Below are 22,985 nucleotides of genomic sequence, written 5' to 3' on the forward strand. Positions count from 1 at the left end.
AATTTCCCCTTGTGCAGTTTCCTGCTATTCCCTGTCCACATACCCTCTAACAGAATAATGGAAAAGTCCTGAGCAGTGTGACCCTTTCGGGAGGCGAAGCACTGGTAGGCCCCAGAGTGGAATTTCTGCGCTGCAGTGATCTGCAGGGTGTCGTTGTGTTGTCCCTGGATGGAGATGTGCTGGTCAGGGACAATGGGCTCAGTGTTGCTGTACCAGTTGATGGTGTATTCTGGAGAGCCCTCCACTGTGCAGGTGAAGAACAGGGTGCTGCTAATGCCAGTTTTCAGATTCTTGGGGGACAAGGTCACAAGTAGCGGATCTGGAAAAAAGGGCACATGTTTGAGAAAATTGATTTAATCTAAATCTTCTAAATCAGTTTTACTGAAAAGCAATTTGTAGCATGATTAAAAAAATGCTAGTACAGCTTTAATAAAATTGTTTTACTGTAGCTAAACTACTTCATATTTCCATAAGGTTTAATGTAAACGTGATATCTACTACTTTGTATGCCATATAATTCAATAATTTTTTGGTTTTGATTCACAATATATTATAAAAACGAAGAGTTTAGTCAGTAATAGGGCTTTAAGTATTTATTAGCCTAATGAAAATATTTTTATTGTGAGATTTATGAATAAATATTTAAAATAAATTATGCTTATAAATCTCACCTTATTTATATATTATATAAGGTTATGACTCTTTTGCAAAACATGAATGATTTATATTGTTTACAAAAAAAATGTCACTCAAATCTATTTCTTATTTTCATTAAATTCCAATTGTTGTGTCTCTTAAATCATTCAGCTGGATTTAAAATGAGACACATGGGTTCATGCATACAATCAGCATTTACATACGTAGAGACGGGATAGACAGAGAGAGAGAGAGAGAGAGAGAGAGAGAGAGCACAATCAGCCGTGGTGACTCAATCAGTTCGACGCACTCATTAGAAAAGCAGCTGGAGATATCTCTTCACATCTCTGTCCACTTGTGTGTGTGAGTGTGTCTGCGTGTTTGTGTGAATGCGAGAGCGTGTGTGTATGTACATATGTGTGTGTGTGCAAATGTCAGTGAGCAATAAGGCAGCTGGTGGTGTGTGCTGGGGGGCATCTCTGTGCCTCCCAACCCCCTCTCACCCTGTCAGAGTCACAGAGTGTGCTGCCATGATGTGCCCACTGGCAAAGCCCACCGCCTCTCCATTCTCTCCCTCTGTCTCGACTCCTCCCGCTTTTTGTTTCTTTGTATACCTTACACAATGTACATTTATCTCCGCCTCTTTTATCATCTTGTTAGTACATAGTAGATAATGTCATTCCAGCACTGTCTGGATGTCTGATCGTCCCCTCCGTGAACCCTCTTCTTTATCTCCGTCTTCCTCACCCTCCCTCTCTCTGTGATGGTGAATGCTGCTGGCAGCTGTGTTACGGATCCAGTCTCAGTGAATTATTGCCCTGTCTCTCTGTTTGAGACCTGATATGACGGGGCATCATACTGCACAGCTTACACATATGTTTGTTACAGACACACTCGAGGTGCGACTTATATGTGTGCCTCAAACCAAAAAGCAGAGGAGCTGCTGAATGTGTCTGACTGCCAGGCTGATTCACAGAGAAGACAGCGTGGGAGTCTGTCAGGTTGTGTGTGTGTGTGTAGAAGTGTGTGTGTATTTGTGTTCACACACCTATAACGTGAAGCTGTCCAGACACCTCTTTGGAGCCAAAACTGTTGGTGACCTCACACGCGTAGCTGCCGCTGTCTTCCTGCCTCAGGTCGCTGATGGTCAGCCCTGTCAAACGCCGTGTCCAGCGGGCGTCCGAGGGCAGAGGGCGACCGTCTTTCAGCCAGCGCACAGTTGGGCTGGGGTAACCTCCCGCTATGCAGGGGAGCTCGATACTCTGGCCAGCGTACACCTCCCCTGCTTGGAAACTGTCCAGGATGGTGGGTGAGGATTCGTTGGGGTCTGGGGGGAAGAATTAGGGTTATTTTTTTGGTGTCAAATATCCGTAAAACGTGTGTAAACTGACTAAACTAAGCTTCTTACCCATGACAGAGAGCCTGGCTCCATTGCTTTGGCGGGTCTCGCCGCTGTACTTATGTTTGGTGATGCACCGGTATGTGGAGAGGGCATCCTCCTTCTGAACATCAGAGATGTAAAGAGCCCCGAAGGAGGTCAGGGAGAACCTGTTACCTGAGGAAGACACATTTAATAAAGACTTACATTCATTTGAAAGGAAAACTGCTGACAGACACAGAGAAACATAAAAAAAAAAAACACTTGTACAAAGATGATCGTTCTGGTACAAATACATTGTGTTAAGAACAAACAGCTGCCTGAACAGTTGGCACTACCTGCCTGATAAAGTTTTTTTTCTCCCCTAAAACCTGGCACTCTTTCAAGGCCTGAAGGACCCGCAGCGGTCACTTTCACCACCCGTAGATGGAGCAGAGACAGATTTACTGTTCTTCTACACACAATGTAAAACTCTGACGCACCATCATCACCAAACTATCTACATGTTCTTCCTTCAGAGCGTTACATATTTCATTTAAATTGAAACTCTGACCTTTCCAACATATTTAAGCAGATGTAATATTTAAAGACCCCCCGTGTACCACAACATTCTGGAAAATATGGAAGATATATTACATAACGGGAAAAAATATGGCTTTTTGATGTTTTTTAATGTAATTAAACTCCTTTTGTAAAATGATTTCCACACCCTGTTAGGCCTCACTTCAAAATAATGATTTAAAAGATACATGACATTAATGAAGCTGTATTTCTTGAGCCTTCAGTATTATTTGTAAAAGGTTGGTAACTTACACTGCGGTCAATGTCGGTTTTTAAACAGCAGCTATCGCATGTGTCTTTTAACATCTAAGCTACAGGTCAGCAGCTGAATTAGCGTGAGTGAGCTGTGCTGCGAGTTTATCAGCGTCAATATTTTATCTACAAGCTCAGTGTTTGTCTGGGTCGTGTACAGGAACATGAAAGGTAGCAGATATGGACCATGTGTTTGCATGGAATATGCTGCATGACCCGAGAGGAGGCACAGGCTGCAATTTCACAGCAGCCTTTGTTTGCCCCCCAGAATGAAGCCTTACAGGATAATGAGCACTTTAAGGCTGCTACTCCCACAACACCGACAACTCGCCTGTCACAACACTCTGACATAGGCAGGGGGGAGAGAGTCGGCGAGGGAGAGGGAGAGGGAGAGTCAGTTGGATCTGTCAAGACCACACTTTCTCTCTTCAGCAAGGGACAGAATTCATTCCTTCTGCAGGGATACCTCTGAAACAACACTGATTACACAATGCACAACACGTTATTTCCCTCACTATCCGTCCTTGTTCTCTGAGTGGCTTGTACGTAAAATCAGTCTATCTACAGTTGACTCTTCATCTCTTTGTGTGAACTGTCTTAATCCTCTCTCTCTCTTTCTCTCTCTCTCTGTTCCTCAGCCACTTGTTCTCAGTTTCTAAGCAGAGTGGCAGACAGAGTAAAATATTAATTACTAAATCACTGCACTCCCTCAGCTTTTATTCATGCTGACTTGACTTGATAACGAGAAACAGAGCCAATGTGCCGTTCACACAGACACAAAGACATCGACACACAGCTGCAGCAAAACATGCAGACATGCATGCATGCAGGAAATCAGAGTTGAAAGCGGCTGTTGTTAGCTGTTAGTGTTGCATAATTCTTTTCCATGTGTTCTATATTTACATGATGGTGTAATGCTACAGTCTTTTTTCCAGGCTCATAATGGTTTTATTCACATGTAAGTGCAAGTATTACATATTTTTTCATTAGTCTGTAGTCAGTCTTCTGCTTGAACTTCCTAATCACCACAAATCTAGGGAATATGTCTTAGACATGTTTTTGTGTTTAATCAAAGTGTAAAAAGTCATACACATGAAAAGATACTGAGAAGAGAAATTCTCTAATTGGGAAGGAACGAAAGATTTCCTTTATCTGTTTATCAACAAAGGAAACAGCTGATCAGCTGTACCATCAGAATACACACTAATACAAATGTCTGGACCATCTTCTGGTGAGTTGGACAATATTTAGTTCTCAGATCGTAAAGCATCATGAACTAAGAAGCCAAAAGAACCCAGAAGTAAAAAATAGCAGCACTCCCTTCTTGCAAAAAGCTCTGAAGGAACCATTTAAAGGCTTAAGTGTTCTTCATCAACTATAAATGGTTCTTTACAGAGTTCTTTCACCCAGAAAGAAGCTTTTTGAAAGAGGCTGCATTGCCTAAAGGACACCAACATTGTTGGATTTTCTATGAGTCTCAATGAGACCCATTCATGAAAACATTGTGCAAAACTGTTCATGTATCCCTGATGCAGATGGAGTCTGGAGGGGAACTAAAGCAACCCTGTGTAGTAACAGCTGGATCCAGTAATGTGTAGTTTTGTAGAGGAAAGATGTAAACAATCACATGTGCATTGGGGCTGTGTGAAAAAAATCGATTCAAAAACGATTGTGCTGTTAGTTTTTACGATACTATATTGATTTTCCTGCCCATAACGTTGATACAATAAATTGATGAAATAGGTAAATAGACTTGAGCTTGTATTGTGTTTTTATAGTCTTCTTACTAGACAAAGCGCTGTTTTAAGGCGAGTTTTAAAAACACCAATAGTGGGAGAGAGACAGATGTCTGGGGACAAAGAGTTCCATAGTTTTGGTCCTGCAATGGAAAAGGCCTGATCCCCATTGCACCTTGTCCTCGATCTAGGCAGTGACAGAAGGTTTTGTGCAGATGACCTAAGATCTCTCACCGGTTTATATGGGGATAGGAGTTCTGAGAGGTAGGCGGGGGCAAGTCCATTTAATGCTTAAACACAGTCAGAAGTATTTTAAAATCAATCCTGAGCTTGACTGGCAGCCAGTGTAAGGAGGCAAGAACTGGGGTGATATGATCGCTCCTTTTTGACCGTGTTAGGACTTTGGCCGCTGAATTTTGAATGAGTTGAAGGCGGGATAGAGATGACTGAGTGATACCAAAATAAAGTGAATTACAGTAATCGATGCGAGTGGATATGAATGCGTGAATAACTTTCTCCAGGTCGGAATAACACAGGATCGGTCTTAATTTGGAGATGGATCGGAGCTGCATGAAGCTTAATTTTACAACCTGATTTATTTGTTTGTCAAATTTTAGTGCTGAATCAAATATTATGCCAAGGATGATATGTTAAGGATCCATCTACTTGCCCAAAGACACTTTGATATGTGGCTTAAGGTGCTGGAGATCGAACCCCCTACCATTCCGGTTGAGAGGTAAGTCTCTACCACTAAGCCACAGCTGTCAAGTTATTTCCCATAACTTTGTGTAATAAAAACGACCTCTACCTCTGAAGACGGGGCTGTACGGATACTAGGCTGGTTCCTTGAGTATATAGCTGAGCAGAGCAGTGGTGATGGAGTGTTTGTAAAGCCCTCCTGGTGTGTCTTTATGTACACGTTATGTTAGTGTCAGTTACAGACTGACACAGGACTGAGACAGTGATGAACCTGATCATTCAGCTTCTTTTAAAGGGGTCATATTATGCTTTTTCTGGTTTTATATGTTCTTTAGTGTGTTTTCCAAGTGTCCTGTGCATGTTTAGGCACATCTATTTGCAAAAATTCAAAGTCCGCGGAAACGCGGCATCTCCTACGTCCTCCTGTTAGCTGCAGCATTAGCCGCATGTAACGCTCGGTTCTAGCCCCTCTCGAAAACAATTTGCCAGTGTGACGTCTTGTCAGTGTGAGATCACTGATCTAAGCCCATTGGATTAAATATACGAATCCCAAAAAGGGCATAATATGACCTCTTTAAATTCATAGGGTCCTTTTAATAATAGATGTTTTTACTCATGCATGCACACAAAAATTTGCAGAGATAATTTAATCCCACATGTATCCACCTTCTGCTTTAGGCAGCACACATGTATTTGACGCTGATTTAAATCTACAGATAGGCTGAAAGGAGAAAATAAATGAATAAAAAACATTTAAAAGCTGATGTTACTAAGTGTGTGTACTCCAACCTTGTGCTCTGCTTTTCTATGGATGAATGTACTGTAATAAAATGCCATTACTTAAATGAATTGTACTGTATATGTCCTCAGCAAACCCCTCTTGTATAGTAAAGGTTTACATTTGCTTTTATTATTTTAATCCGACAAAATGCCTGCGGCCTCTACAGCCCCGACCTGCTGCTGTGACAAATCCAAAGAGGTGGAAAAAAAGGGGAAATAATAGAAGTATTAATGTGTGAGAGAGAATAGGAAAAAATAAAAGCATGACAGAGTCTATAAATAGGATACATACTGTAGCCCATTTGGGTCCAAGATCTTGTGTGTGTGTGCGAGTGTAAGTGTGTGTGAGTTGGTAGCAGCCTCATTTTCTCACATGCAAATGAAGGCGTCGGCGCAAAGATAACGAGGCCCATATTTCCACCTCCTCAGTGGGGCCATTATTTATTGATGTTCTGCATCTTTCCCCCTCCCCTCCCTCTCTCACGCTTTTCCTCATCCTCTCCCTGTTGCTAGGGTCTTCACACTGCCATCCTGCTACGATTTCGGCTGTACTTTAAGCAACAATTAAAGCACAACATGTTTACAATCGTCGAGGACACAAAGGTGGAACCCTCTGACTATATGTGACCGCAAAAATCCGAAGGGCGAGTTGGTGATAGAGCTCAGAGAGAAGAATGGGCAAAACAATCGCATCAGTGTAAAGTGGCTAAAAATAGCTACTCAGATGCACATGGGTTTTGTAACCAATCACAAATATTTCCAAAAAACATGAAACAGAAAATACGTGGTACTGGTTTTCACTTATCCTGGGTCTCAGTCTGGTGTTAGTCCACATCTGAACCTTGAAATAAGAATGATTTTATTGACTTTTAAGATTTATTTACCTGCAGCACAGGGATGTGTGTTGTGAGTGTGACTTACTCACAGAATTAAAAAAAAAAAAAGTCTAAAAATACTCGGGGCCTGTTCATTGGAAGTTATTTATGCAGTTTTGAAACACAGATGGACTTCTCTACCATCAACAGGAAACCAATTTAGCTCTTGGAAACCAAACTGACCTACATGTTTTAAAGAGGCAAGTTTCCACTTCATCTAAAGTTGACTATTTTAGGAGATGGCTTTGTAAAAATCTTTTAGGAAACATATTTACGACACTAAAGTGCCTGAAATACAACTGTTTCTGTGTTCGAAGAGGGAAGAAAACTCAGTACAATAAAAATACAAAGTGACTGCCTAGCGCTGTGTAAAAACACTGGTTCTCCTATGGGAGTTCCTTGTATGGACCCAATATCTAATCAGTTCGGAAAAGGCTAATGAGCAATCGAAGTTACATCCCTGTTTCCCTCCTGACAGATCACTCCAGTCTGATCCCTGGGGTCTCCATCTTACTCAACTCTGTTGATGGTCAAAGGCACTGGTTCCTCACCTTGAAGGGCTCTCACAGTTAAATCAAGGTTAGTGTGTTTTCCTTGCTCATTATGAGGAGTGTAAGGCAGCAGAAGAAGAAAATGTGGCAAAGCAGCGGTGGGTCAGAGGTTTCACTCCTCCACAAACTGACAGCAGTGTGAAAACCATCTGATGGAAGCCTACAGCACAGCGTGTCGAGCCATTGAAGAGACGTGGCTGTGAGTTAAACTAGAAATCACTTTTAAATGGACACTTTTATGACTGCACTTTTGTCCATTTCAGAGGTTTAGCTTTGTTGAAATGTAAGCTGAAAATTTCAGAAAAGCCCAGACTCTATGAGACAATCAGACCACATAGGCTTCAAATGGACATAAATTGTAGATTTTAGATAAAGCGTGAATTTAAAACAAATTATGCTTTTTCCCATACTGTGCTTTTGTGCATTAAACAACGATTTTTCTGTAAAGTTTGAAACTAAAAGGCAGTTTTATCCACCAAAAAACCCAAAGACATTTGGCAGAGGATACAGGAATAGTGAAAGATACTTTGAGATGATATTTTAATTATTGAAAAAAATACAGATTTTTTTCTTTTTAATGTGATGCAGTGAAATGGAAGCGAAGTGAAGTTGTTGTAATTATTTCAAACTAGATAATCATCCTTTAAATGTTGGGCATATAAATGGGCCATTTTGACAATGGAAAAATGGCATTCTGTATCTTTGCCTTATACCCTGCTCTCAAAGACAAGTTGCGGAGAGGAATTTGAAAGAAGGTAAGACGAGAGAGGGGAGGAGGAGGAAGGAGCGGATCAAAGACTTGTGACTGTCACAGAAAGAAGAAAAAAGAAAAAAAAAAAAGCAGCATATTCCGGAGATATTCTCTGCAGTGCTTGAATAAGCTTGGTGCTCACAAATACAGACATGCCAGGCTCACACACACATACATACACTATCACACAGAAAAAAAAAAACACCTATACTAGGGCTTATAATAGGCCAAAAAATATAAACGTCAAGAAGTCAGTGAATGGCAGCCGTCCAATTATGCAGCAGAAGAATTTGAAAAAGAAAGAGAAAATCAGTAACAATTTTGGATTGAATGAACAGCTTTAGAGAGTGCAAAAAAAAAACAATTGAGGAGAAAAGGAGACGAAGAGATGGTTGCTAAACTGTGGAGGAGATAACAGTGGATGTCTGTGTTCACCCGTCCTTTATGCATAAAAAAGGGGGGGTGTTACATCTGCATTCAAAGCAAGAGCCCGCTCCTCCCTCCCTCTGCTCTCTTTGCTGTGTACATTTAAAGCTCAAGTAGAAGCAGGTGTCAGCCAATTAAATGTATACACTTTCCTGGCTTTTTCACCCGCACTCTTACTCAACATCTATGAACGGCACCCTCTTAACTCTTTAATTCACATTCAAAGCAGGTTTTATTGGCACAACTCATGAGCAACAACTAATTGTGCAATGCTGGCCCGCCCCCGCTGCATCTCCTCCATAAAAGAGACTTTGTTAACACGAGGAAAGTGTTCAGACTGAGCACGGGCCACGCTGCCAGTTAAGGCTAACGCTGCATGAGCAATATCTGAATCTCAGCTCTCAGCATTCTTCTCCCCCACCCCTCTTCTCGCTCATTTTTTTCTGCAAGAAGGGGGACGGGATGCAAGACGTCGAAGAAGCTACAGCTCTGTCATGTTTTCATTAAAAAGCCACGCTTGGCTGTCTAATCCTAACTGCTGTGCTCTTTTCTAACCAATTCTGACTGCTTACCTCATCTTTCAATCATGTTTTCTCCCTGCCTTGACCCTTGTGTTGTACGGCGGCTCAACGTGAGCATTGAGGATGTTGAAAAAAGTTGAGAGGAGCAGAGGTGAGGAGCAAACAAACAAAGGTGGAGTCTCAGGGAAGGAGTAATGAGACAGAGCAGACAGACTGAGCAGGGTCCAGTTTACAGTGCGATTGGACCACGTCTCTTCTGCTTCACTTGACTGCTCTGTCCCAATTTGCCCTGTGTGACTTTAAACAGTAAACACTGGGGGGGGGGGGGAGGGGACGCTGTGCAGGGGTTTGTGGGGGGTGTATCGAGAGGCTGAATGGGCAGTCAGGGCACAGCCATAAAACAGAGCTTACGCAAAAAACGGTGTCGTCGTCTGCATAGATATAACTCAACGCAGTGGCGCAGAGACACCATGTTCCCCACTATAAACCCACCCAAACCAGACACGCTGACGACGCTACATAAAGCTAAATGGACCATCTCAGAACGAGGCAGCGCTCAGGAGATTAAGCATCAGTAGAGGCATCAGAGGGAAAGAAGGATGGAGGAGAAGAGGGTGGGAGGATAGGAGAGAGAAATGGGGAAAAATGTAGAAATAGGACTCCATTATTCATGACGTGTGTTTCATGTGCTTGGTGACATCTGGGACAGCAGTGATAATGAGAGTCCCGAGAGAGAAACCACATACACACACTTATGCACACACACACACACACACACACACACACACACACACACATCCCTATACACGGCACTATACAGAAGCTTGCCACCATGGTCCAAACTCATAGAACTCTTATTGACCTGATAATAACATGGGCACTTATAGGTCTGAACACTGAAGAGACTCTGTCCTTTCAAAAATAAATGTCACACAGTCAAAGTCAAAATCCAGAGCCACCCCTCCACCTTGTTTTGGTACAGCAACACATTCAAGACAGAGTTGGATGTATGTTGTGTGTCTGCCATATTGTGTGTGTGTGAGATGTGGTGTACTCCAGCTTAGCCCATGGCCCGGGGCAGTGAGCTGCATTAGCGGCACTGAGTGAGCTGCCCGGTCCCTCCCCATTAGAGTGCTGGTGGCAGAGGAGAGTCACAGCCCAGCACAGAGAGAGAGAGAGAGAGAGAGAGAGAGAGAGCATAACTACTACTACAACACACACGCACACACACACACACACACACACACACACACACACACACACACACACACACACCAGACACTAGAAAGGAACTAGAGTTGGAATCCCTAACAGCTCAACAAATAATGTTGAATAATTAGAGTACCAAATGTTATGATGTATTATTATATAACATGTCAATACATGGCTGTGCGTACAATTGTCTGTTAAACCTCACAGGAAGTAATCAATGAATGAAAGATGTCCAGTGGGTGAAGTGTAGAAGTCAAAGAAGGTCCTTTACTGAAGAAGAAGAAGTAGATATAGCACAATGTCAAACTACTCCGTTACAAGTTTAAATCATTCAGTAAAAAAAAAAAGAACTTCAGAAAAGTTTGTGCTTAATGTTTTAAGATGAATATTACTGATACATGAATATAGGAAGTATTCTAATAGTGAGGCAAGACAAATGGAGCTCTTTTAACCACTATATACAGTTTAATATTCAATCATTTATGGAATAAAAATGATAGTGATCACATTCTGTATGCTGAATCTTCAAACTAACAGGTATTCACAGATGTTCATTAAAGTTTGAGTTAATGGCATGACTTCTATTAATGTGCTTAAATTCTGAACCCCATCGGCCAAACCCGAAGAAGAACTGGTCATCCTTTTCCCAAGTTCTTATTTTTAATCTATAGCTTAGTTCAGATTGTTCATTTTTGACCTCACAAACAAACTCAGCTGAACTCTTCATACCTTTCTGTGTACAAATCGCATGTTTGACCTGTGTTGAGTTGTGCAGTTCAGCTGAATTGGAGACTCTGAACTGACTGTAAGTGAGCTTGATTCTCTGACTTTGCATTAGCCCATTGAAAAGCATCCTACCAGTCCATGTTGGGAGTGAAGCTGAAAGTATCAGTTGATCAATAGGATTTCCTGGTTTTATAGGATACTACAGTCTTACCGTATTGGATTGTTGATTTGAGTAAACAAGTCATTTAAAGATCTTGGACAAGATGCTTTTTTTCTGTCTTTATAATTGACTTAATAATTGTTGCATTGTTTACCATGCCTCCATCCCCACAAGTATCTCAGAACCAAGTGTACAAACAGTTCTGTAGGCCTTTGTGATAGATAATCACCATTATGTTTCCCATTGAACATACATGTCTAATGAAAGAGCGAGTGAGGCGATCCGCAGGTCATTGATGAAAATGTAAAAGTACACTTAAATATAGATATTAAAGAAACACACTGACCCTTCATTTCTGTATGTTATTCATCCACTAAGGCGTCAGTGATGCTGTTTGCTCTGTATCATCCCTGTTGTAAACAATGTGCTGAACTGTTGACGGAAGTCTTAACAGATTTTTACTGTAGAGAAACAGAGGGAGCAAACAACTCACGCTAAATTATTGACTTGCATACACATGACATTTACTATGTACATACTAATCCACAAACAGCAGCACAACCTTCCTTTCCCTCAGAAATTTTCCATCACATTAACCTCGGAGCAGCTTTCTGATGCGTTCACCTCCCCTCACCTTCTCGTCCACGGCAGTCGATCACAGCCTGCCATGTTGATCTGGCCTTAATGTGTGTTTGGACAGCTAATAGTGCGGCGGATCAATAGGTCTGATTGAGAGGTCATGTAGGAACATGGCACTTGGATGACCACCAGGGATCCCATTTGATCCCTGATCATGTCTCCTCACAGTGCATGCTCTCACAGACGCACTGAAATCCATCACTCTGTTCTGGAATAACATTTATGTTGGGCTTGATAAGAAATACAGAGTTTTGGCATTTACTCTCAGTTTGAAGTGTTTATTAACCCCATACTTAAACGCCAATATTCTTTTAAAAATATCATTACACTGTGATGTAATAGATTAAACTTAGTTTCTAAAAACCTATGAATTTAGAGGAACATTTCAAAACAATGGTCATATCACAACATTTCAGGACCATATTATAAAGAGAAAATCCCTGCAGTCCACAATGATAAAACGACAGCAGCAAACTTCTTGGGCCCCGTTACTTTCTGCACCAAATAAGCATTTCCTTAAATACTATTTCTAAGTAAAGCCTGCTGTAATCTCTCACACTAATCCATCTTAGCTAGCCTAAACAAAAGAGTGGAAGAAAGCAGGGGGAAAGAGGTAAAACCTCTTTACTCAAATCCTATTTCTTAACACAATCCAGGCCACATAAACCCTCCAACTCTTTAACTCTAAGCCTTGACACAAGCCTCGCTGCTTTCACTTTACTGATCAACTCTGGACGTGGTTACAAGTGCAGATTAACACCTATCCTTTACAGAGCCGGCTGCTGGGATTTATTTAAGGATTCTTGTTGACTGAATTAATGAATATAATAATCACAGAAATGACAACGTGGTAATCACTCAGGAGCAGGACCTGATGATCAGACCTGAGATCTAGACTAGGATCACACAGAACTGACCAAAATGAACCCCACCCATGTCTTATAGTTTGACAATGAGAGATTACAAGCTGTTGGCTGATTAGTTGGACTTTTGTGTGAGATTTCACCGTAGTGCCTCTTGGTCAGTAGGAGAACAGCAGTGTTGGTGCTTTGGCCGGGGTGTAACAATACATTGATATGTGTCCTTCCACAAATCTTCAATGAGCAATGATTGAATATCAATTATACAGAGAAAAAACAGAACATGAAATAATGTTACTGATTTTATTCAAAAGTGCGATATTGTCAGTTGCAGGCCCTGCATGGATGAAATAAAGTCATTTTCAGTTTAGTGACAATCTGTCAAATGTCCTATCATTTTACATCTCATATCATAACATGAAGGTATTGGTGATTTGTGCCTTTAAACTACAAGTTAACTGTACTCACATGTACTCACACTTTAAGTTGTAGTGTTGCTCAAATCTAAGATTACCGTTAGACTTTCGAACTGCTGAATATGACCAGATTATACTGATACATTAATAATGATAAACATTTATTTTCTTAACTAAGTTACAAAGTGACAAACAAGTGAAAAGTTTCTTTTTTTAAATTAATGAACCAAAACAATGTATTTTACCCATTTACTACAACTCTGCCTTTTAAAAGAAGATTTGTCCTGAAAGACTTTGTAGAAGTAGAATTGTTTTTTTCCCCTCCGATCTCAGCAAGCACTTCATAACCTATAACCATAGCCCATAACATAATCAATACAATACCAAAGCAGACATTTGTTTGGGAAAGACCCCAGTTTAGTAATTATCTTTAAAGCCAGATTATGAGAAGTGACTTCTTAAAGTCTCTGTCACTGAGTTGTATCCTGACATAGCCGGGCTTGAAGGCCGAGAGAGCAGCCAGATTTGTGTCAGAGTGATGTGCTTGCAGGGCCTTTCCCATCCCTCCCTCTTACACTGATTGAAACTGATACACCGATGCACTGCAGACATGCTCACACTTCATCTGTGTGTGTGTGTGTGTGTGTGTGTGTGTGTGTGTGTGTGTGTGTGTGTGTGTGTGTGTGTGTGTGTGTGTTTGATGGATACACAAAGAGGAAAAAAGGCATCAAAGGAAAGCGGTGGTGATGGCAATGGCGTGTGCAGAGTGTGTGTACATTCCTGTCTTGTGTGCACGTGAGCGGGTGTGTAGCAGTGTGTAAATAGTCAATAATAGGCGACACTTGTCAGCCCTTTGCTCTGTACACACAAAGCCCGTGGTTGAGCCATTGTTGAACTCCGCCTCTCCACGCAAGCCACCCCCCAACAGGGCCTCTCAAGCAGAGATAATTATGCCTATTGTGCCCCTTTCACGCAAACACACACACACACACACGCACTTGTTTGTGCTAATTTACACACCCACCCACGTGCCTACTCAACCTAACTGAGTAAAAGATGGCCGCCAGCACCCCATCTGCTCCTGCCCAGCTCTTAGAAGAGAGGGGCAAAAGTGAGAGGGGCAGAAATATAACCAGAGTTATAGAAGAGATGGAGGTGAATAAACCATGAACAAGCGTTTGGCTGATTTAGCTGCATGGAAACTGGATTTTAAAGGTTAAAAATAAAACGGTTATTTTTTTTTGCAATTTCCATTAAGAAATGTTGCATGAGGCTCCTCATTTTAAGTGCTGCAGCCATTGCCACATGTTTGCAAGTTTATTACACCTTCAGTTGCATGACGTTTTTTAATGTCCTCTGCTAACCTCGGTGATCCGCTGCTTGGCATGTGGGATAGATGGGAGGGGGGGAGGGGGGGAAGGTGAGGGAGGGATAGTGTGAGACTTGTTGAGAGGTTGGGCGAATGACAGAGGGCGAGAGTCGATGGGTTGTGTCCCATGAGCCCTGGGGACGCCACGTGCTCCCTGCCCTCCTCTGTCACACACGTCCTGCTACACCCAGGCTGGACCCAAACACAACAACAAGACAGGCATCACACAGCAGCGGGAGCAGAGCAGAGCCTTAATGTATCCTGAGTTAATGTTTAATGAGAGCTCCACGTTCAGGCAGCTTCATGACAAATCTGAAATGGCTTTATTGTGTTCTTTTGGTATGAATGTGTGTAGAGGGCAGGCTTGTACATTTGTACTTTGTAGATGCCCGTGTGTGTGTGTGTGTGTGTGTGTATCGGACTAGTGTTTACATGAGTCTGCGGTGCCCCAGACAAGTGTATCTATTAATGTATTCCTGCTCAGAGTGCACAAGCATAGATTTACAAACACACTCATCGTGTCCTAACACACCGCTGCTCTCCATGACGTCTTGCTGCCTTTGTCACCTCTCTCCTCCATGCACCTGTGTGTGTGTGTGTGTGTGTGTGTGTGTGTGTGTGTGTGTGTGTGTGTGCAGCCCTTATGACACCCTGCTTTAATTACTGAGAGGAAACCCTGCTGGACGTGCATGTGTGTGTTAGGATAAACTCGTGTATGAGAAGTGTCATAAACATATTGGATCCATACTCATGCATGTAGATCTTCTATTTTAATCCCCAAATAAATAGGCGGGTACATTTAACCCATGATGTGTTTTTAACTATGCAGTGGTTGGTACATTAAACTGAACTTGCATTATGGACATCACTTTATTATAAACACCTCAAAGAAGCTAAATATTGCTATTGGCTTTAGACCTTTCATTTTTTAATAGTAATTTAATTAAATATGTAAATATGCACTAATAATGCACAGGTTGTGACTAAATTTGCAACATATACTAATTAACAGTTAAACAGTTGGTCATTGGACAAATTACAAAATTAATCTATTTGACCATTTTGTTATTTATCAAGCAAAAATGTAAATTAAATGAATAAACTTCAGGTTTAATTTAGATATTTTTGGAATTATAACCTTAAAAACAATATATTTCCGTTTTGGACTGTCAGTTGGGAAAAAATAAAATGGGATTGATGACATCACTTTGGGCTGTAGGAGATTACAGCCTGCATGTTTCACAGTTTTCTTGTCTTTCCACTGAAGATTAATTGAAATGAAATTAAGAAAATAGCTAACATTAATCAATCATTACAGAAACAATGTGGTGCATATCTTTAAGGTGGTCTGCTCTATTCTTCATTAAAATATGTCACTTTGTACACTAATTATCATAGCTAATCTCCTTCAGCATGCTTATCCCACTAGACTTCAGCATACTTTTCCATGTGTTCCCAAATTAACCTCTGTACTGTTAAAGTGTGTATGACATATGTGTGTGTGTGTGTGTGTGTGTGTGTATGGTTGTGTATTGTTGTGTCAGGTTGAACCGCCTGACTTCCAGCAGGGACCCCAGGGGGCAGATGATTGATCTGTAATGTAGCCTGTAAGTGACCTCACCACCCGGTGTCGCCCTTTAGGACTCAAGTTCACATTAAAGACTGTTAACTCAGTGTTTACACACTGAAGGGTTAGACCCAACACACTCATCGAATGCACATTTTCTCTCATAATTGTCTTAAAGTTGCAGCGTGTGTAAAAGATTCAGTAAATCAATTGTTTAGCAGCATGCAAAACATCATCTGTATCTGGTATAATTGACCCACAGGGAGCTGGAGAAAATGGAAGTTTGTGGATTCATTTCCTTTCCTTTTTTGCCTTTCAGCACTGGTTCTAATTCCATGTGTATCAAATCACTGTGCAAATACACAAACAGGAGCAAACTGTGTGGCAGGAGGATGAGTTGGAGCATGCTTGGGCATCTTCTGTGGACCACCATGTGGCCACAGCCATCTGCTGGTCGGGTCTCTGTTCACAGGAGCCTCTCATTAACTTTCTGCTGGTAAAACTGACGGCTTCGATCTGAAGGCTGAACCCTCTCTGCGTCCCACTGTTGTTGTTTTTATTCCAATCTACAAACCCTCCATCCCTCTGTCTGCGCTCCAGCTCTTCTCCTTCAGATCCCCGCTCAGACTAGTCTCCATTGTCTCATGAGGGTCACAAACACATGCACAAAAACATGCACACAAAGCTTAACTACAGGGATGGTTTACGGGACAGGGAAGTGAGAGGGAAATAGGTCAGTCTGCAAGCACCCCTCCCCTCCTAAACCCCCACACTGTCCAGGCTGGACAGAAAAGTGGGACATGGCACACACACACACACACACACACACACACACACACACACACACAAACTCCACTCACACACACTCACACTTACTTATACACACATAAACACACACACACACGGCTCCAGATGGGGAACGTGTGTGTTTGACAAAATAGAACCTGTTGGGGTGCAGAGGGCACGGCTGCGTTGTGTTATGTCATCAACTCAACCTTCACTCCGGTATGTGATTGTGTTACTGATCAGCGCAGACAATGACTCCTCCGTGCAAAGGAACAGGTTTAAAAAGAAGATGAAGTGGACAATTTAAAATTCATGTTCTTATTTGAAACCCCTTCACATACAGATTGTCAGAATCAGGAGGGACGGGATTCTGCCTCAGGTGAATCGCTGAGGAATTTTACAAACAAAAACATTGTTGACTGGTGTTAAGAAGAGGAAAGGATGTGATAGCTTGTTACATTTTATCATTGCTATTGCCACTGGTGGATATTTGAGTTTAAGAACAACTGCATTTGTCAATATTTGTATGTATATAATATCAGTGTTGATAAGCAGATGTTAAACTCTTCATCTTTCTTGGGAACAAGCTTTGCTTTTTGTCGCATATTGCAGTTTAAACTTTTTTTTTAGTTACTTTTTAATTGTTATTTTGGATTAATAGTGTGTCCTCTTTTTTTATCACAATGAAACATATAAAGATATCAATCAATCAAAAAATAATTTGAAAGGATGTCAAAGTAAATTTGAAGATTAAAACAGAAACAACAGGCTGTCTCTACATCTAAATGGACAGTGCATGAAGCTTTATGGCACTTTTTCCTTGTGCTGATGTTTGCAGCTAAAAAGCCATTGCAGGAAACTAAACAGACATTTTCCCTTTTGTTGCAATGGGCCCAACAAAATCTTTAAAATTCAAAGAAAAGCTCAGTGGCAGTTGAGCTCTTTGGCTTGTTTGCAGTGGATGCCAGCAGACAATGTCCCTGTTTATTTGTATAACTCCAAAGAAAACTTCCCAGCCAGAGAGGATGTTACCACAAAATCAGATCAGTAGAGATTTAACAAAATACAAGAAACAAAAGTTCAATTAATTTCCATGCAATCGTGAAACAGTCCAGGTTTTCTCTGACACCGTGGTGCATTGTGGGATGACCTGTAACCTCTCATGACCCTGAACATAAAACACGGATGTCAGAAAACACTGACTGTTACTTATTTAAAGAGAAACAAGTATGTATAGATTTACTCTGTCATAATCAACCTCCTGCCCTTCCTGCTGTGTTTCTCAAGCCGAGAACAAGAAGCGGTGACAGGCAAAGACAAGCGACCGCCCACATCTTCGCAGGCAGAGAGCGCTCAGTCACAAAATCAATTTTAATTTTCACATCTTCATTATGTCTGTTAAGGCAGTGCTTTAAGGCCAGGCAGGAGGGAGACAGAGTTTGACCAGAGATGTTGAAGCAGGTTGATGAGAGAATTAACAGGAGAGCTTAAGATCCACATTAATCCCTCCCATTAGATAGTATGTGCTGTTTATTTATATATATATGTAAATGGTTATGAATGCTTTGATTGCTTTTACCATGCTCAGATTATAAATCATTCTGCAGAGGATTTTGAAAGTGTGTTTGTTTATCAGATAAGCGCCCGTTTTGATTGGCTGATGAGGGCAGAATTTTGAGGTCAAGGTTGAACATTAACACACGAGTCCATGTTGTGTTTTTTTTCTTTTGTAGTAGGAAAACAAGCGGCTGAGTTCAGAGAGCCGCTCGTCATGTTCAACATCTGATCTTCACACTCACTGCTCATCAACTGACCTATATACCCCTAATTACACACAGCCGCCTCATGCCGTACACAGCAAAAACTACGTATATAAAGAAGCATAAATATACACACAGAGGACAGGCAAAACAGAGGCACAGAAATCACAGGAAGCCATGTTGTGATTGTGGCCAACCGTGTAAAGAGTGAGTGACTGAGCCACGCAGAGGAGAACTTGTGAGAATTACTTGTGCAGACATGTTCCGGTTTTTCCAACAAAAAAAAGAATTAATTATAGCAACTTTTACTAGGTTGGTAACTACAGAAAACCTAAAAACACTTAAGCACTTCAAAAACTACAGGATCAAACCAGAATGTATAAAATAGTGAATTACTGAGAGCTTGGTGCATGTGTGTTTGTGACACTGTGTCTATGTGTTTTGCATACATATAATATAAAACACCATCTGCCAGGACCTGAGGCTGTTCTTGCCCTACTACCCTCCTTGATTCTCCTCTTTTGGCTCATTTTCCTCCTTTACTGTATAGCCCATCCCTCTCTGCTGCTTTGTTATTGCAACCATGAAATAATGATGCAGACATTTCAAACATGCATTGCACAGTATATAATCAAATAACATAATCATGTAAAAGACTGACGAAAAGACAGAAAGGCTGAACACTGCATTTGGCTTTCTTTCTCTTGCACATACACACTCACGAACACAAATGAGGTTAATGAAGATGAATGTAGGGTCTCAGTCCTATTGACATCCTGTGTCTCTAATTGTGGCCCTGTTCTTCAAGGACACGGTGCTGAGACAAGCAGGGAGAGGACAGAAATAGATCTGATGAGGAGAAACTGAGCAGTAGTAACACCACATGGAAGAGAGCCTGCGTAATGCCGTGTCAATCACAATAATTGACGTGGGGGGATTGTATGTGATAGAATTGAAAACTAGTGATTGCGGCGAGGGAAGCGACTGAGACAAGAGGAGGAAGAAGAGGACAGGAGGGAGGAGGGAGGAGGACCAGAGCAGTGATCCAGAACAGTGAGCAGACAGAAGACACGAGTTAAGAGTTCGGTCAAACATGGAGCACAGCGGTGCATCAACGCACACACATACAAACACACATAAACACACACAAATACACAAACACGCAAACACACAGACACATAAACACACACACAGACCTACTTGAATCCTTTGAAATGACACATCCAAATCTACCCCTGAATAAACCAAATTCCTCAGACGATGCCTTACCTGGGACGATGGACACGGTATCTCTCTCCCAGGACACGACACTGACGTACTCCTGCACGGCAACAGGGATGAGGCACTTGAACACGGCTACATTGCCCCGCATGGAGCGCTGGTCTGCCACCCGCACCGTGTAGGGCTCCCTGAAAACTGATAATTAGGAAACAGAAATGTCAGGATATTTTCCTAACCGCTAGAAACGTTCCGTTGCCATTTTTTCTTCCCCCTACTAACTTACTGTTCCAGTGCCCCGTTCTATTGCAGTAAAACGATTTAAATCATATCGGTGAAAATAACCGTGATTGAAGACATTTTGCTAACTTTTTGCGATCATTGCACTCTCTCAAAGCACCACACTGTAGTTCTTTCTGGTGGATTATCAGAGGTTGATACAGAAACCAGTATCACCAGATACCAAGTTTCAGAACAATTCTACTTACCACTGAATATTAGGTGTGTGTTGATTTGATCAATTTTGTTTGAGAAGGTTTTTTCGAATAAATATATGTAAGGATTTGTTTGTTTCAAATGTATTTATTTTTTATTTATTTTATTTTTCAAACAAATTGATTTTCAATACGGAATATCGTCCATCGTCTGTGTTGACAACATCATGGCGATCTCATAACTCGGGCCTTTTAATCATATTCAGCTTTAGTCCTGTTTCTGGACAAAAACCATAACCTACTCATGTTTACATCATCAAATACAAACACATTAACACTCCAGAGCAAAAACAGCCTTTCATCAATTACCCCAGCACTCCACACTAATTCATCAGAAAGACTGTCCCACTCTCGTGTATTGTTTGAACTCCTCTAATCCTGCCTCTGCTTTCACCATAAATGGCGCGAGCCGCCATTAAGCAGGATAATCATGGAAATTATTTTCCAGCTTTGGCATGACATCACCATGTAACACTGATCTGTTTTTGTGCAGAACTTCACGAGGACACACCAGAGCTGAAGGGTTATTGGTGCTTCAGTTTATGCAGGTTCATGCATTATTATACACTCTGTTCAATGAGCGGGGACTCATTAGCAAAAATCACATGAAAGCTAGGACGTATCCGAAGGTTGCTAAGAAACTGGTTCGGAATCCCTTCCCTGGTAACAGACGTGATGACAGCGTGCATACATTCGTGCTGCAGGAGGGGAACACTTGCGTGGAAATTTGCATCTTCTTTGAACACTTGAGGAGAAAAAACAGATCAGAGTGAACCAACACCGATGGGAATTTTTCTTAAAAACTGTTGTTCGCAGGATGCAGAAAAAGTGATTTAAACTAGATTAAATTATTGCTCAGTGGAAGGGCAAGTTCAACAACATGGCCATTAGTCTGAACCTCCAAAATAAAGCGTCCTGTCCTATTGTAACCTGTGCCCGACAGAGGCCGCTGGCTGCAGGATGTTTGCTTCCTGCTAATCCCTCGCCTCCTGAGGCCGGGCTTTAGGGTCATGTGGGAATGAAGGCAGCAACCGGCTGGCATGCAGCTCAGGGTCCTGGCTCAAATCCTCAACTTGGCGCTAGTATTAGTATTAGAATTAATATGAGTATTAGTTCAGGTCGGTGTTGGGAGGCAGAATATGAAAACAGATGTTGACGGCAGGAGGGAAGGGGGAGGGACTGACTGGCCTGAATGAATGATGGAAAGAAGGAGGAGGGGACAATAGATGCAGAGTAACTATCATTCAGATGTAGCTTTGTTCCAGCTGTGGTTTGATAGAACTGTCTCTAATTCTTCTTCTTCATGTTTCTGGTTCTACAGAGCTGAAACCCCCAGATGCACAGTTTTACTTTAGACAAGGTCTCTCTTATTAAAGCAGCCTCACATGCTCCAATCAATGGGAAGCACCAATTAGTTTTGTTAATGAGACGTAATTAAACAAGTGTGCTGTGGCTATATTTAGTCTGGCACAAGAGAGCAGTTTGAAGAACAAGGGAAGAGGAGCAGGAGAGAAATGAAATATGATGGGAACAAAGGCAGCTTCTGGTCAAACGCTCTGAAAATAGAATACCAACAAGATTTGGTTTTACTAGTGAAATCTTTATCCTTAACAACTTCTCCTTATTTAAAAAAGAAGCTTAAAAATGTGTATGAATTTTAAAATCACATGTTAAAGTCTTATATGTAATCAAATTATCTTAAGTTGAAACTGATATATTTGATTGATAAACTGTTCAAATAATTATGTTTTGGTTTTTTTTAGATGTATTTTGGGGCTTTTGGGGCCTTTAGTGGAGAGCCAGGACAATGGATAGAGTTGGAAATTGGGACACGAGAGAGAATGGGGTATGACATGCAAGAAAAGAGCCACTGGGTGGATTTGAACCCATGCTTTAATACTTTCATTTACTTTCATTTTAAATCAAATGTTACTGGTTGCTGGTCTGATGTTGTGTTTCTGAAAATTAAGCAATTGAATTGAAAATGAACCATTCAAAATATGATTTATTAAAATCCCTGTTTAAGGTTAGAAAACATGTAAGAAATGCTTCTAAGGTGGCTGAAACCGAGAAAAAAACCCCCAGAAATCATTGCAGTCTTGATTTACTTTTCACACCTCGTAAAGCTTTTCAAACATTGCATGAAAAATACAATTATAAATGATAGAAGAAGTTGCAAGTTCCTGATGCTCTTTATTATACTGCCCTTATCAAACGTGTTGATGAGGCCTGAAATATATAATAACTCTTTTTCCTCCTAATCTCTTTTTGGTCATAAAAATTACATTCTAGTTCCAACTGAATTCTAAGTCTTGTAGGGGCTGGTCCTTTGGTTTTTCTTCCCACCAGGTGGTACACTGTTGTAGATGGAGCTGATGGGGTTATGTGGGTACAAAGTGCAGTGGTTCATCCACAGCTCAGTCAGATAGGTGTGAGCGCGGGCCGAGTCCGACTGTAGTATGTGATGCAGATGTTCTCTCTGCAGACTGTGTTCTAGGTCAATCTGTGTTCAGGTCGAGGCGGGCTATTTTGGGGCAGGTGATTGTGTGCGTGGTTAGGGCTTTTTGCAGCTGCCAATCACATCTGCTCTACTTTATTCTGTCATGACTGTT

At 41.4% G+C, this 22,985-nt stretch overlaps 1 protein-coding gene across 2 annotated transcripts in view; it reads right to left on the reverse strand.

Moving 5' to 3' along the window:
- LOC132988235 (cell adhesion molecule DSCAML1-like) overlaps positions 1-22,985 on the reverse strand; it is a 56,284-nt gene that overhangs the window by 22,445 nt on the left and 10,854 nt on the right. For both annotated transcript variants that reach the window (XM_061055505.1, XM_061055504.1), the window contains exons 3-6: positions 19,931-20,077; positions 2,045-2,191; positions 1,685-1,963; positions 44-319 (exon numbers count right to left, since the gene is read on the reverse strand). In XM_061055505.1, coding sequence (XP_060911488.1) covers positions 44-319; positions 1,685-1,963; positions 2,045-2,191; positions 19,931-20,077 — 849 coding nt within the window. The remainder of the gene's footprint in view (positions 1-43; positions 320-1,684; positions 1,964-2,044; positions 2,192-19,930; positions 20,078-22,985) is intronic.

Source organism: Labrus mixtus, chromosome 14 (assembly GCF_963584025.1).
Source record: "Labrus mixtus chromosome 14, fLabMix1.1, whole genome shotgun sequence".
Classification (NCBI taxonomy): domain Eukaryota; kingdom Metazoa; phylum Chordata; class Actinopteri; order Labriformes; family Labridae; genus Labrus; species Labrus mixtus.